This window comes from Carcharhinus amblyrhynchos, chromosome 24, assembly GCF_965287045.1.
Source record: "Carcharhinus amblyrhynchos chromosome 24, sCarAmb.v2.hapA, whole genome shotgun sequence".
Classification (NCBI taxonomy): domain Eukaryota; kingdom Metazoa; phylum Chordata; class Chondrichthyes; order Carcharhiniformes; family Carcharhinidae; genus Carcharhinus; species Carcharhinus amblyrhynchos.
In genome coordinates, this window is record NC_137347.1 from 7,288,920 (window position 1) to 7,303,246 (window position 14,327).

At 43.6% G+C, this 14,327-nt stretch overlaps 1 protein-coding gene across 4 annotated transcripts in view; it reads left to right on the forward strand.

The window, feature by feature from the left end:
* Positions 1 to 14,327, forward strand: part of inpp5b (inositol polyphosphate-5-phosphatase B) — a 129,145-nt gene that overhangs the window by 28,222 nt on the left and 86,596 nt on the right. For 3 of the 4 annotated variants that reach the window (XM_080211163.1, XM_080211164.1, XM_080211165.1), the window contains one exon: positions 815 to 985. In XM_080211163.1, the coding sequence (XP_080067289.1) occupies positions 815 to 985 (171 nt within the window). Of the gene's footprint in view, positions 1 to 814; positions 986 to 13,977; positions 14,063 to 14,327 lie in introns of those variants that run through there. The other variant, XM_080211166.1, reaches the window with a different exon arrangement.

Consider the following 14,327-nt stretch of genomic DNA (forward strand, 5'->3'; position numbering starts at 1 on the left):
ATACTTATATTGTACCTTTACATTTCATGTCAAAAGTCTGTGTTGCATAAAGCTGTAAGGTTTTACATGGTTTCCAGTCCCTTGGTATAATCTGATGAGAGGTCCTTACTGGTCTTTCGAACAGATTTAGTGCGTCCCTCAGCATGTGGTCTTGGAATTTCGATTGTGCAAGTCTGTAGTACTTGGTCATTGACAGCTCTGTATGCTGGAATACCAGCAAGTTTCAGCAGACTGAAAAGCATGCTTTACCGAGTTGATGGTCTTTTAGCAGTAGTTGATATTTAACTGGGAAAAAACCTGCAGTGCACAGAATCCAGCATTACAGAAGTAAAATAGCTTCTTGAATGCAGCAGAGTACCCTGCTAGATCACTATATTTAGCAGTTAAAACTCAACAACATTGCTGTTTGTCTGGAGTCACATATGGGCGAGACCAGGACTGGATGGCAGATTTTATTCTCTAAGGACATTTCGTGAACGATATGTGCTTTTCAACAATCCAGTAGTTTCTTGGGCACCACCATGGTGGTAACTTTTTAATGCAGATTTGTTTAATTAACTGAATTTAAATCCCCATTGTGTTAAAATTTGAACTCTTGCTTCTAGATCACTAATTTAGGCCTTTGGATTACTAGGTCATTAACATAGCCACCACACTATCACTAAGTGCTAGTGGGGCAGCGCAGGGGTCTAGATGTAAAATGTTTGAAAGCCATTTGTACATTTTTTAAATTTTATAAAGCCAAATATTGAACAGTGGAGGCTGAAAATCAAATGCAAGGTGTTCTGTTTGACACAGATGTTTGTAATTTCAGAATTACTCAAGCAAGCTGCCACTGGAGGATTCCAACCTCAATTTCTATGGCTATTGAAGTACAGACAAAATAAAGGTTTCCAGTTGGACAGATCCCTGGGGAGGAAATATGCAAATTGTATTCCCTCCTCACCCGATCAGAAAGGAAAGAAGATGGCCAGTAAAATCAGCGGTAAAGTCCTTTAAGTCTTTGACCTGTTTTTAATGCCAATTTTATCTCTTCTTCTCTTGAAGGATTTAACTTTGTTTTCTGGTATCATCCCAATGTGATTGGTCTCAATTGTTTTGATTTGATTTGATTTATTATTGTCACATGTGTTGGTGTACAATGAAAAGTATTGTTTCTTGCATGCTATGCAGACAAAGATAGCAGAGGAAACGAGACTGCAGAATGTAGTGTTACAGTCATAGCTAGGGTGTAGAAAAGATCAACTTGGTGTGAGGTAGGTCCATTAAAAAGTCTGACGCCAGCAGGGAAGAAGCTGTTCTTGAGTCAATTGGTATGTGACCTCGGACTTTTGTATTTTTTTTCCGATGGAAAAAGGTGGAAGAGAGAATGTCCGGGATCTGTGGGGTCCTTAATTATACTGGCTGCTTTTCTGAGGCAGCGGGAAGTGTAGACAGAGTCAGTGGTTGGGAGGCTGGTTTGGGTGATGGATTGGGCTACATTCATGACCTCTTGTAGTTTCTTGCGGTCTTAGGCAGAGCAGGGGCCATGCCAAGCTGTGATACACTAGAAAGAATGTTTTCTATGATGTATCTGTAAAAGCTGGCAAGAGTCGTAGCTGACATGCCAAATTTCCTTAGACTTCTGAGAAAGTAGTGGCGTTGGTGGGCTTTCTTAACTATAGTGTCAGCGTGGTGGGGACCAGGGCAGGTTGTTGGTGATCTGGACATCTTAAAAACTTGAAGCTCTCAACCATTTCTACTTCGTCCCCATTGATGTAGACAGGGGCATGTTCTCCACCGAGCTTTCTGAAGTCGATAACAATCTCCTTCGTTTTGTTGACATCAAGGGAATGATTACTGTCACTGCACCAGTTCGCCAGATTCCCTACCTCATTACTGTACTGTGTCTTGTCATTGTTTGAGATCCGACCCACTGCTGTGGTGCCTTCGGCAAACTTGAGAGTCGAGTTGGAGGGGGATTTGGCCACGCAGTCTTAGGTGTATAAGGAATATAGTAGGGGGCTGAGAACACAGCCTTGTGGGGCAGCAGTGTTGAGGATGATCATGGAGGTGGTGTTGTTGCCTATCCTTGCTGTTTGTGGCCTGTAGTTAGGAATTTCAGGATCCAGTCGCAGAGGGAGAGCCTAGGCCCAGGCCACAGAGTTTAGAGATGAGTTGTGAACCTATTGTGAGCCTAACTTGAAACGCTTGACTTGACTTGACTTTATTATTGTCACATATATAGGGATACAGTGAAAAATATTATTTCTTCTGCGGTATACAGAAAAAACATACCATGCACAGAGAGAAGGGAAGGAGAGGGTGCAGAATATAGTGTTGCAGTTACAGATAGGGTGAAAAGAAAGAGCAGCTAAATACTATGGTAGGGCCATTCAAAAAACTGATGACAGCAGGGAAGAAGCTGTTCTTGAGATGGTGAGTGATTTCAGACTTTTAGGTGAAAGAGAACATGGTCAGGATACGTGGGGTCCTTGATTATGATGAGAGTCAATGCGGACATGCTGAACTTCCTTAGCCTTCTAAGAAAGTAGAGGCGTCGGTGGGCTTTTTTAACGACTGTGGCATGGGGAGTCAAGATGTGGAGATGCCGGCGTTGGACTAGGGTAAATACAGTAAGAGGTCTCATAACACCAGGTTAAAATCCAACAGGTTTATTTGATAACAAAAGCTACTCGCTTTCGGAGTGCTGCCCCTTCATCAGGTGAGTGAGAGTTCTATTCATAAACAGGGCATATAAAGACGCAAACTCAATTTACAAAATAATGCGAGTCTTTACAGGTAATCAAGTCTTAAAGGTACAGACAATGTGAGTGGAGAGAGCATTAAGCACAAGGTTAAAGAGATGTGTATTGTCTCCATACAGAACAGTTAGTGAGATTTTGAAAGTCCAGCTAAGTCATGGGGGTTACAGACAGTGTGATGTGAACCCAAGATCCCGGTTGAGGCTGTCCTCGTGGCGGAACTTCTGCTCAGCGACTCTGCGCCGTCGTGTGTCATGAAGGCCGCCTTGGAGAATGCTTACCCGAAGGTCAGAGACCGAATGCCCATGACCGCTGAAGTATTTCCCAACAGGAAGAGGACACTCTTGCCTGGTGATTGTCGAGCGGTGTTCATTCATCCGTTGTCGTGGTGTCTCCATGGTCTCCCCAATGTACCATGCCTCAAGACATCCTTTCCTACAGCATATCAGGTAGACAACGTTGGCCAAGTTGCAAGAGTATGTACCGTATACCTGTGGATGCTGTTCTCACTTGATATAATGGCATCCATGTCGATGATTCGGTACGTTTTGCAGAGGTTGCTGTGGCAGGGTTGTGTGGTGTCGTGGTCACTGTTCTCCTGAAGGCTGGGTAGTTTGCTGCGGGCAATGGTCTGCTTGAGGTTGTGCAGTTGTTTCAAGGCAAGGAGTGGGGATGTGGGGATGGCCTTGGCGAGATGTTCGTCTTCATCAATGACATGTTGAAGGCTCCGGAGAAGATGTTGTAGCTTCTCCACTCTGAGAAGCACTGGATTATGAAGGGTACTCTGTCCACTGTGTCCCATGTTTGTCGCTGTGTTGCATTGGAACTGTCAATCGATGAGTCGAATGCCGTATCCTGTTCTTATGAGGGCATCTTTCAGCATCTGTGGTTTCTGTTGCAATCCTCCTCATCTGACCAGATCCTGTGTATTCAGAGAGCTTGTCTAACGGGGATAGCTTCTTTAACAGCTCCCTTCTCCAGCTTTCACCTGGAGAAGGGAGCATCGTGAGATTATCCGTGGGCTTGTGATACGTGAAGTGCTGAAGTGACCGTCGTTACTGGAGATGCATGTGTCCAAGAATGCAGCTGATTCCAGACTGTAGTCTATGGTGAGTTTGGTGATGGGATGCAACTTGTTGATGTCATTATATAGTTGTTTCAGTGATTGTTCACCATGAGTCCAAAGGAAGAAAATGTCATTAATGTATCTAATGTATAGCATCGGTTGAAGGTCCTGTGCGGTGAAGAGGTCTTGTTCGAACCTGTACATGAAGATGTTAGCATATTGAGGTGTGAATTTGGTCCCCGTGGCTGCTCTGTGTGTCTGGATGAAGAACTGGCTGTTGAAGGTGAAGACGTTGTGGTCCAGGATGAAGCGGAATAGTTGTAAAATTGCATATGGGAATTGGCAGTTGTAGGCGTTGAGTACTGAGGCAGTTGCAGCAATGCCGTCATCATGGGGGATGCTGGTGTAGAGTGCCGAGATATCCATTGTGACGAGGAGTGCTCCTGGTTCAAACGCTCCATGTGTGCTGAGTTGCCTTAGGAAGTCTGTAGTGTTATCCAGGTGTTCCCAGGTTGAGTGAACTTCATCCAAATATTGGCTGGATAATAACCAGGAATGTAAACCCTAGCTGACTTAACGTCACCTGGCCCAGACATGTTGAGGCACTGATTGGCACTCTCCTAATACAGCCCGCGCCCACTGCTGAGATCTTTTAACCCGATACAGATGAAAGATTGGACCTGAGAGTTTCCTGAACTATATGCTCAGTGAATTCTGCTACTCAGAATTGTGCTAGTGCACGGTCTTGATGATAGTCACTGGTGCAAGTGACATTTTGCCTAGTCTTGTGTCAGTATAATTTTCATATATTTTCATGGTAAATATGACCTGAGGAGCCTCACAGGCTAAACTGGGGACATTTGTAATCGGGCAGCTAACATCAGCTAGTTTCTGCAGTTCATGGAGGGAAGCTTGTATTTGGATCAAGGAGGTTGCCTCAATTCAGGAAGTGTTAGAATCGTAGAATGTTACTTCGCATCATTGAATTACTGTACTCGGCTCACTAAGTTGACAATGGTGCTTTTTTGCACAGTTTAATTCTGCTCTACTACATTTCTGCCAGATTGTTAAATATTCAATTTTTTTCTGAAAGCAATTGCTTAATTCCCTTTAAAAGAAAACTGTACTTCAGCAGTGGTTATGGTTGAGAATTGCATATTCTAACTACTTCTGCGCCTTTACTGGATTTGAATTTAGAATGCAATGGGACTATAGTGCCAATTCCAAGCACTTGCTGTTGTCACCAATCAGTGATTTGAAATAAAGAAAGAGAGCACAGTACAATGATTACTAAATTTGTGCTTGAAACACTGGATAGTCCCTGCTGTCTCCCTGGCAATGCACTGGGGAACATTATGATATCACACACCATCATTGTCACTTCACAGCATTATATAATCCTCATTCAAGCCACCTATTCTCAAACAAAAGTTGAAGATGCCCTTCAGCTATCCACTCAGGTAGACGTGAAGCAACGGGGACTGGGCCACAAATTAATGTGCTCCTGGAATTTTGCTTTCACTGATAAACTGTTAGCCAATTGCAAATCTGGATTTCATGATACTGTGTCTAATTTTAAATTTAATTTTAAATGTTTTGCAATTTTCCTTGATTGGGGTGGGGTTGGGGGGGTGGGGCGGGTAGTTTGCCTGGGTAAGATGCTCTTTCAGCGAGTGGGTGCAGACTCACTGGACCAAATGACCTTCTCCTGCACTGTCGGGAGATTCTGTTTTATATTAGGCTGTTTCATTTCCCCAAGCTTACCATCTTTTAATCCATCGTTTAGCAAATTGTGGCTACATTTGTTTGTTATGTCAAACACTAAATGAGTTGAAAGAAATAACAAATAACTGTGGTGCTGTTGTGCTGGAGTAGTACAAATAGTTTTTAATCCATCTTCTGAAGGGCGATTAGGGATGGGCGATAACTACTGGCTTAGCCAATGATAACTATACCCCATACATCACCCCCATGATGTATCTGTGCAGAATGGATTAAAAGTGTAGCTTTACTGCACACAGTCTGTGCCATTTCATACAGCTGGAACCATATTTGTTTGATCTACTCCCAACCCTTGGTTATGTAACTTGTGTTGCATTTGCGATTACAAGTATAAACCTAATATCTTCATGGATATGATTTTTTTTCTCCTTGGCCGCAAGCAGAATGATCTTTGTGAAAAATGAAGGAATCATCTTCAGAGTCTAGTTTTATGTTTAGCCAAGTTCAAAAAAAGGTTGCTTACTGTGTTAATAAATTCCTATTCTGGAAATAGTTGAAATTTAAGACCGGCTATGGAAGTTTAGGCTCTGTTTAACTGACAAACATGCAAACCTCTGAGAAAAACACAGTGATAAGGGTAGCACAAAAATAAATGGAGGAGTTAAAAAAAACGAAGCAATTTGAAACAGGGGTTGAAGAAACCATAATAGAAAACAAGGCAAGGTGGAAAATGAAAGTAGTTAAAAACATAATAGAAGTTTGTTAACAGCATAGTATAATGCAGCTAAGACAAATATAACCAAAATTAGTCTAAAGACTATTTTCATAATTCTCCTCAATTTATCTCCCTTATGTTGTTAGTTGTTAAATTGTATTTACGTATTTGTTGAATCAGCTATAGATAGCAAACTGAATTAAGATAAAATTGCTTTGCTGTTCTTAATTTAAGGATATTTATTGAAGCATTTAAAGAGGTGATTAGATGCTGTGTTGGGGACTAGGTTTCTGTGAAAGGATGAGCTATACCAGCTAAATAATGATCTTTACCAACATTAATCTTTACAATCATTTGAGAATTTATCATTGTAACTCCAAATTGACAAAATGTTTTGAGTCTCTTAAGTCTTAAGGGCCTGACTGCCATTGCATAGGTTGTTGCAAAGGCAGAGATTCCTTTGAAACAAACCATTACGGATTGAATTTAAACATCCCTGTTTGTAATTGAACCTGGTGACTGCTGGCTATTGCCTCCTCTGCACATTTTCCAGCAGGGCTCATTGAGTAATGATTGAGTGAATCGTGGCAATTTTTTTTTTGCTCTCCTCCCTACTTCAGGGATTCTTAGCTGATGGTTGAAGTTTAAAGTTTATTTATTAGTGCCACAAGTAGGCTTAAATTAACACTGCAATGAAGTTACTGTGAAATTCCCCAAGTCGCCACACTCTGGCACCTGTTCGGCAACATGGAGGGAGAATTTAGCATGGCCAATCACCTGACTAGCACATCTTTCAGACTGTGGGAGGAAACTGGAGTACCCGGACGAAACCCACACAAACACAGGGAGAACGTGCAGACACTGCACAGACAGTGACCCAAGCTGGGAATCAAACCCGGGTCCCTGGCGCTGTGAGGCTGTGCCACTGTGCAACCCTGTGCCTTTTATTGCTGACATTAGTACCACAACACAGACCAGGCCCTACAGTAAGTTTAGGAATATTTTGTTTGAAATTAAAGACACTGGCCAGAATTCTCCGACCTTGCCCGAGGCTGGGATTCTCCAGCCCGCTGCAGTAATTGGAGATTTGGCTGAACACCAGATTCTCTGTTCTCGCTGGCATCGATGGCGGGGCATACGAGACTGGAAAATTCCAGCCACACTCTTTAGTTTGTTTGTCTCTGTAGAAATATTTTACTTGTTGAATAATTCACTCTCTTCTACCTTGCAATGTGTTTATTCCTGAGAACCATTGGTGGGGTGCAAATGCAAAGTCTGTGAGCTGTTTGCAATGGTATAATTTACAAAGCAGCTTTAGAAGAATAATAAGCATGCTTCAAAACGTGTAATAGTTTGCATGGGATAATGAGTTGTTCAACTTGCATACTGAAATAAATGAGTAATTAGAATTTGCATTTAAGATCCCTAAGTGCTACTGTATTGACGAGAAAACTGAATGAATGTTCCTGATCACAGTGCACACTACTTATGTTGGATACAAAAACAAAACAATGCCTAAAATCTGGGGGAGTCATGGTAGCGTATGCATGGTTAGCACTGTTGTCTCACAGCGCCAGGGACCTGGGTTCAGTTCTGGCCTTGTATGGAGTTTGCACATTCTACCCTTGTCTGTGTGAGGTTATAGGGTTAGGGTGGGGGAGAAGCCCTGGGTATGATATTCTGTGAGAATTGGCGCAGACTCAGTGGATCAGATGGGGGGTCTCTTTCTGCACTTTCGGGATTCTATGAAAACAAGAATCATAGAATCTACAGTGCAGAAGGAGGCCATTTGGCCCATCGAGCCTGCACTGACAACAATCCCACCCAGGTCCTGTCCCCATTTCCCACATATTTACTCTCCTAGTCCCCCTTACACTAAGGGGCAATTTAGTATGGCCAATCAACCTAACCCACATCTCTTTGGACTGGGGAGGAAACCACAGTACCCAGAAGAAACCTATGCAGACGCTGGGAGAACATGCAAAATCCACATAGTGACCCGAGGCCGGAATTGAACCTGGGTCCCTGGTGCTGTGAGGCAGCAGTGCTAATCAGTGTGCCACCGTCCAAATGGTAATTTGTCTGATTACAGTATCGATCTTTGAAGCTAGCACTGCTCAGAAAAAAACCTGTTGCAAATGACTTGTTGGATGCATGCACAGAAAGTGCGGCATAATATACTGAAAAACTTGCTACAAGAACAAAAGCTTTTATTTATGTAGCATCTTAAGGTGCTTCGCAAGGGGATGTGAGTCTATCACCAGAAGCTTGGTGAAAGAAGTAGGTATTAAGACCTGCCTTAAAGGAAGTAGCCAGGTAGAGAGATGGAAGAGTTAAGGAAGGTAATTTTAGAGTTTAGCACCCAGACACCAATAATGGAAGGCTCAGCCACCAATAATGGAACACCTATAACTGGATACACTCAAGGTGCCTGAAATAAAAGAGTGCAGATATCTTTGAGGATGGTGATGCCGGAGGAATTACAGAGATTGGTGGACATGGCGGAATTGGAAAACAAGGATGAGAATTTTAAATTGAGAAATTTCTTGACTGGTTTGGCAAGTGCAGAGGTGATGAGTTTGATTTGATTTATTATTGTTGCTTGTACTGGGATAGAGTGAAAGATATTGGGCTCTATTTTATCATTTCGATTCAAAGTGCTTGGGTGGACTTGAAGCTGGGAGTGTTTCAGATCTGACTTTTAGACCCATTCTGAGGTGCCCCCTTATTCACTCTGCCTGAAAAAATATCAGCGAGCCCAAATTACGCTGCACAAGTCTGTGGATTGGCTTAATGGGCCCGGAATCCTGCAGCTCCAGCACCTGTCCCATCGCTCCCGGGCTGGATAATGCCTCTGCCTGACTGCCCCCCCACCGCAGACATTTCTCTATCCCCACAACGTTACTGATCCTCTTATCCTTCCATCCCCTCCACCACCCAGACTGATGGCAGGCCTCTGTCCCCCCCTCTTCCACCCCTACTGATCTCAGGTAGAATGGCAGCAGATCCCCCTTCCCCTTCATTGATCTCAGGCACAGTGGCAGCGGATCCTCCCTCCCCCCTCATTGATCTCAGGCAGAGTGGCAGCGGAAACCACCTTACCCCCACCCCCTCCTTCCCCGCCGATCTCAAGCAGAGATCCGTCAGATGCTCGGCACTTATCTTCTCACTAACTGGAGCACCTGAATCGGACTTTTGTAGAGCATGTCTGTTTCGCGTTGATTCTGGATGGGCGAATGCGGTGGTAAAGGGGGAAGTGCCGGTAAAATTGGGTGTCCAGCCTATTAACTCAATTTAAATGCATGCAAATACATTTAAAAGGCCGTCTCGCCCATTTTGGGCACGGTTCGGATCGTGGCCATTTTTGGGCCTTGATAAAGGGGGATCTGGCATGGAGGTGGGCGTAGATTACGCTATTCACCTCACGCCCAACTTTACCAAGTTTTCACGCCTGAAAACGGGTGCAGCTTGATGGTAAAATCGGGCCCATTGTTTCTTGTGTTGCCATACAGACAAAAATATGCCATTTATAGAGTACATAGTGGAAAAGGAAAGGAGAAGATGTGGAATATAGTGTTGCAGTTACAGATAGGGTGAAAAGTAAGAGTTATGACACAGGCAGCATCAGAGTTTTGGATGACCTCAATCTTATGGAATGTGGGAATGTAGCCAGCCGTGCATTAGAATTGTTAAGTGTAGAGATAAAAAGACATGAATGCCCCTTAACACTCAATAGTGTTCTCATTGTTGAATCCCTCACTGTCAACATTCACAATGGAGCTACCATTGACAAGAAACTCAACTGCACTTGCCATGTAAACACAGTGGCTACAAGACAGAGGCTAGGAATACTGCGACAACTAACTCACCTCCTGACTCCCCGAAGCCTGTCTAACACAAGGCACAATTCAAGAGTGTGAAGGAATACTCCCCACTTTCCTGGATGGGTGGAGCTCCAACAACACTCATGAAGCTTGACACCATCCAGGACAAAGCTTGATTGGCACCACATCTACAACCATCCACTCCCTCCACCACCAACGCTTAGTAGCAGCGATGTGTACTATCTACAAGATGCAGTGTAGATCCTTAGCCAGCACCTTACGTATAGAAGACAAGGGCAGATACATGGGAACACCACCACCTGAAAGTTCTCCTCCAAGCCACTCGTCATCCTGTCATGGAAATGTATCGCCCTTCTTTCACAGTCACTGGGTCAAAATTCTGGAACTCCCTCCCTAACAGCATTGTGGGTCAACCCACAGCACGTGAACTGCAGCGATTCAAGGAGGCAGCTCACCACCACTTTCTCAAGGGCAAGTAGGGATGGGCAATAAACGCTGGCCCGCCAGCGATGCCCACATCCCATGAATCAATTTAAAAAAAAGCTCTATGACAACAAATGAGTTGTGGCAAGTGTGGAATCAGGTGATGTTATGCTAACGTGGAAATAGGCAGTCTTGTGTGGATATATTGGTTGGAAGATCATCTTGGAGTCAAATATAACACCAAGATCGCAGACAGTTTGGTTCAACCTCACACAGTTGCAAAGGAGGGGGATTGAGTCCGTGACTAAGGTTTCTGGCCATAACTGAAGACTATGGCTTCAGTCTTCCTAATATTTAGTTGGAGGAAATTTCTGATCCAGTATTAATTTCAAGGCAGTCAAGGGTTTGAGAGAGGTGCTGGTGAGGTAGAACTGGGTGTTGTCATTCTAAATGTGAAAACTAACATTTTGGGCCAGATTTCCCAGAAGGTAGCTCTCCCATCTGTAATGTGTAAGAGTGCCTTTTTTTCAAATCAAAAGATTCCTCCTCCTAAACAAATTTTTGAAGGTGGCAGGGACAAGATGATAAGGCTCACCACCAAGCCCTTGGATTTCTAAGCAGAGCCATGGAATAAAACAAAACATGGAAGTTAAGTTAAACCTTCACAAATAGCTGGTTTGGTCTCAGCTGAAGTATTGGGCAGAATTCTGGGCATCACTCTTTAGGGTAAATGAGTAAAGCCCTGGAAGAAATGCAGGAATTTATCAGAATGCTATCCAGGACGAGATGTTTCAGTATTTGAAGAGAGCTGAGAACTTTGTATTGTGCTCATTCGAGAAGATTAAGGGGCGATTTAATAGAAATGTTCAAAATTATTAAGGTTTTTTGATGAGTGCAACAAAAATGTGGATTTATGTTATGCCATAATGACATGTCCCAAGGTGTTTCACCGGAACATTAGAAAGCAAAATGTGACTCCAAGTCACATAAGGAGATATTGGGCTTTATTCTACTATTTTGATTCTAAGTGCTGGGCAGAATTAAAACTGGGAGTGTTTCAAATCCGATTTTTAGACCTGTTCTCAGGTGCCCCTACATGCACTCTGCCTGTACAAGCACACGCCCAAAACCCTGTAGCTCCAATTGGTGCCTCCAACTGTGCATGCGCAGAAAAAAAATTATAGAATGCTGCTCCTCTGCCACATCCCTCCCAGGTTGGATAATGCCTCCCCCAGCCCCCACAGTCATTGCCCCACCACCATAACATTATTGAACCCCTTATCTGCTCACCCCTCCGCCACCCAGGCTAATCATGGGCTCCTCTCCCCTGCCCCCCATGATCTCAAGCAGAATGGCAGCGGACACCGCTTCTCTCTCCACCCCTACCCCCACCCCTCACTAACCATAGGCAGACTGGCAGCAGATCCCACCCCCCCCCCCCCACCCCCAATTGATCACAGGCAGAGTGGCGGTGGACCACTTTCCCTTTCCCCACTGATTACAGCAAAGTGACAGCGGACCAACCAACCCCCCCACCCCAATCACAGGAGGGATGGCAGTGGCCACCCCACTCATCCACTGATCTCAAGCATAGAGCGATCTGATGCTAGACACTTACCTCTTCACTAACCTTCACTGATGGAGTGCCCGAATTGGATTTATATGGAGCATGTCTATTTCGTGCTGATTCCGGATGGACAAATGCGATGATAAAGAGGGAAGTGCCAGTAAAGTTGGGCATGTTGCCCATTATGTCAATTTAAATACATGCAAATACATTTAACTAGCTGTTTTGGTGCAGTCCCAATTGTGGCCATTTTTGGGTCTTGGTAAAGGGGGAACCGGCATGGAGGTGGCTGTGGATCACACTATTCATCTCATGGCTGACTTTATCAAGTTTTCGTGCCAGAAAAACGGGTGCACCGTGATGGTAAAATCGGGTCCATTCGATCAGATGATGAAAAGCTTGTAAAAGAAGTATGTTTCAAGGAGTGCCTAAAGGAAGGAAGCCAAGGTGAGAGGTGCAGAGGAAATGGGGATATTCTAATACTTGGGATCTGAGAAACTAAAGGCACAGTCACCAATGGTAAAGCAACTAAAATTTGATTTATTATCGTCATGTTTGTTGATAAACTGTGAAAAGTATTGTTTATTGCACACTTCAGACAAAGCTCATTTCAGGGTATGTTGGGGACAGCTTGCAAAAAGGTGCCATGAAATTGGCAATACACAAGAGACCAGAATGCAAAGAATACAGATAACTCGAGGGTTGTGAGACAGAGGGAGATTACAGAAATAAGGATCCAGGACCAATGAGGCATTTGGAAAAGAAGATGAGCATTTTAACATGAAGACTTTGCTTGACTGGGTACTAATGTTAGTCAATGGGCATAAGGGCGACAGGGGAATGGAATTTGTTGCAAGTTAAGACATGGGCAGCAGAGTACTGAGGAAAGAATATGGGAGATCAGTCAGGATTGCATTCAAATGATCAAACCTTGCGTCAACGAAGGCATGAGTGCCTGAATGTCGAAAGTGAGAAACAGTATCCCCTGCTGAGGGGATGGGGTGGTGGGCTGTTGGGGGTTTGCAAGAAGCGGGTTCAGTAACCGGAGGACACAGATTTAAAGTAATTAACAATATAACCAGAGGGTGGGTGAAGTGAGCTGTGGGGAATTATTTTTGTGCAGTGTTACTCTCTGGAAAGAGTTGTCAAAGACAAACGGGAAATAGATGCAACAGTAACTTCCAAAAAAAAATTGGATATATGCTCCTCGCATGCTGCATGATCCTATGACTCTTGATATTTAGTGACTGATTAGAGTAAAGACGTGCCCCAAACTGGTTAGTTGCATTGGCCACGCTAAATTCTCCTTCAGTGTACCCAAACTGGCGCTGGAGTGTGCAACAAGAGGATTTTCACAGTAACTTCATTGCAGTGTTAATGTAAGCCGCCTTGTGACACTAATAAATAAAAAAAATTTTAAAACTTTTAAAAACCCTTTTCCCACAAATGCATCTCGCAGTTAGTCCTGGATCTCACACAGGCACTCTGAGGATTGTTTTCTTAGGAGCTCAAGAAAAGAGTGGATAATGCTTCTTCTACTTATGCGATTTTATTATTCCAGTAGTCCTTCACCAGTGATGCCTGTGTCTGCTAGTCGTTGTGTGTGCAGAGTGTTATGCATCGTGCATTTGTAAACAAAAAATTAGCATTCCCACAGCCCGAGAAAAGAGTATTGGAGATTAAATCACTATTTCATTTATTTCTCCATTTTCCCTTCCAGTTGGGTTATATAAAAAGGCAGAATTGGAAAGTGACCAAGTTTTCCAGTGACATGCCTCATTTAATCTATTAAAGGTATTTGTTGTGAGTGATGCGTTTGGTGTTTGAGTAACTGAGTAACTCAGTGATTGACTAGTTCTGCCTGTAAAATGAGTACAGTGATGTCACAGGATCTTTGTATAAGCAGGAACTTGTTAAGAAGCTGATGGCAGAATTCAGCACTGAGCTGTGAAATGTCCACAGAAGCAGAACCGTATTCAGGTAGAAGAAATATTTCCTCTTTTTACTTTCAAAAGTTGGTAAAATGGTTTTGCACTTCCTTGATGTTTTCAGTCATCAAGTGATCTACAAGGTACCTAATTTTAATTGAGGTAGGACTGCAGTTCGTGAGCAGTGTCTCTGTGGCTGTGAGAAAATTGTTGGGGCTAGCAGTATGTCAGGACCATTTAGGGGTGCAGAATTTACCAGGAATGCCTGTAGGAGTTGGACACTGACATTCCAGTTGTTTCAGGGACATCGAAAAAGA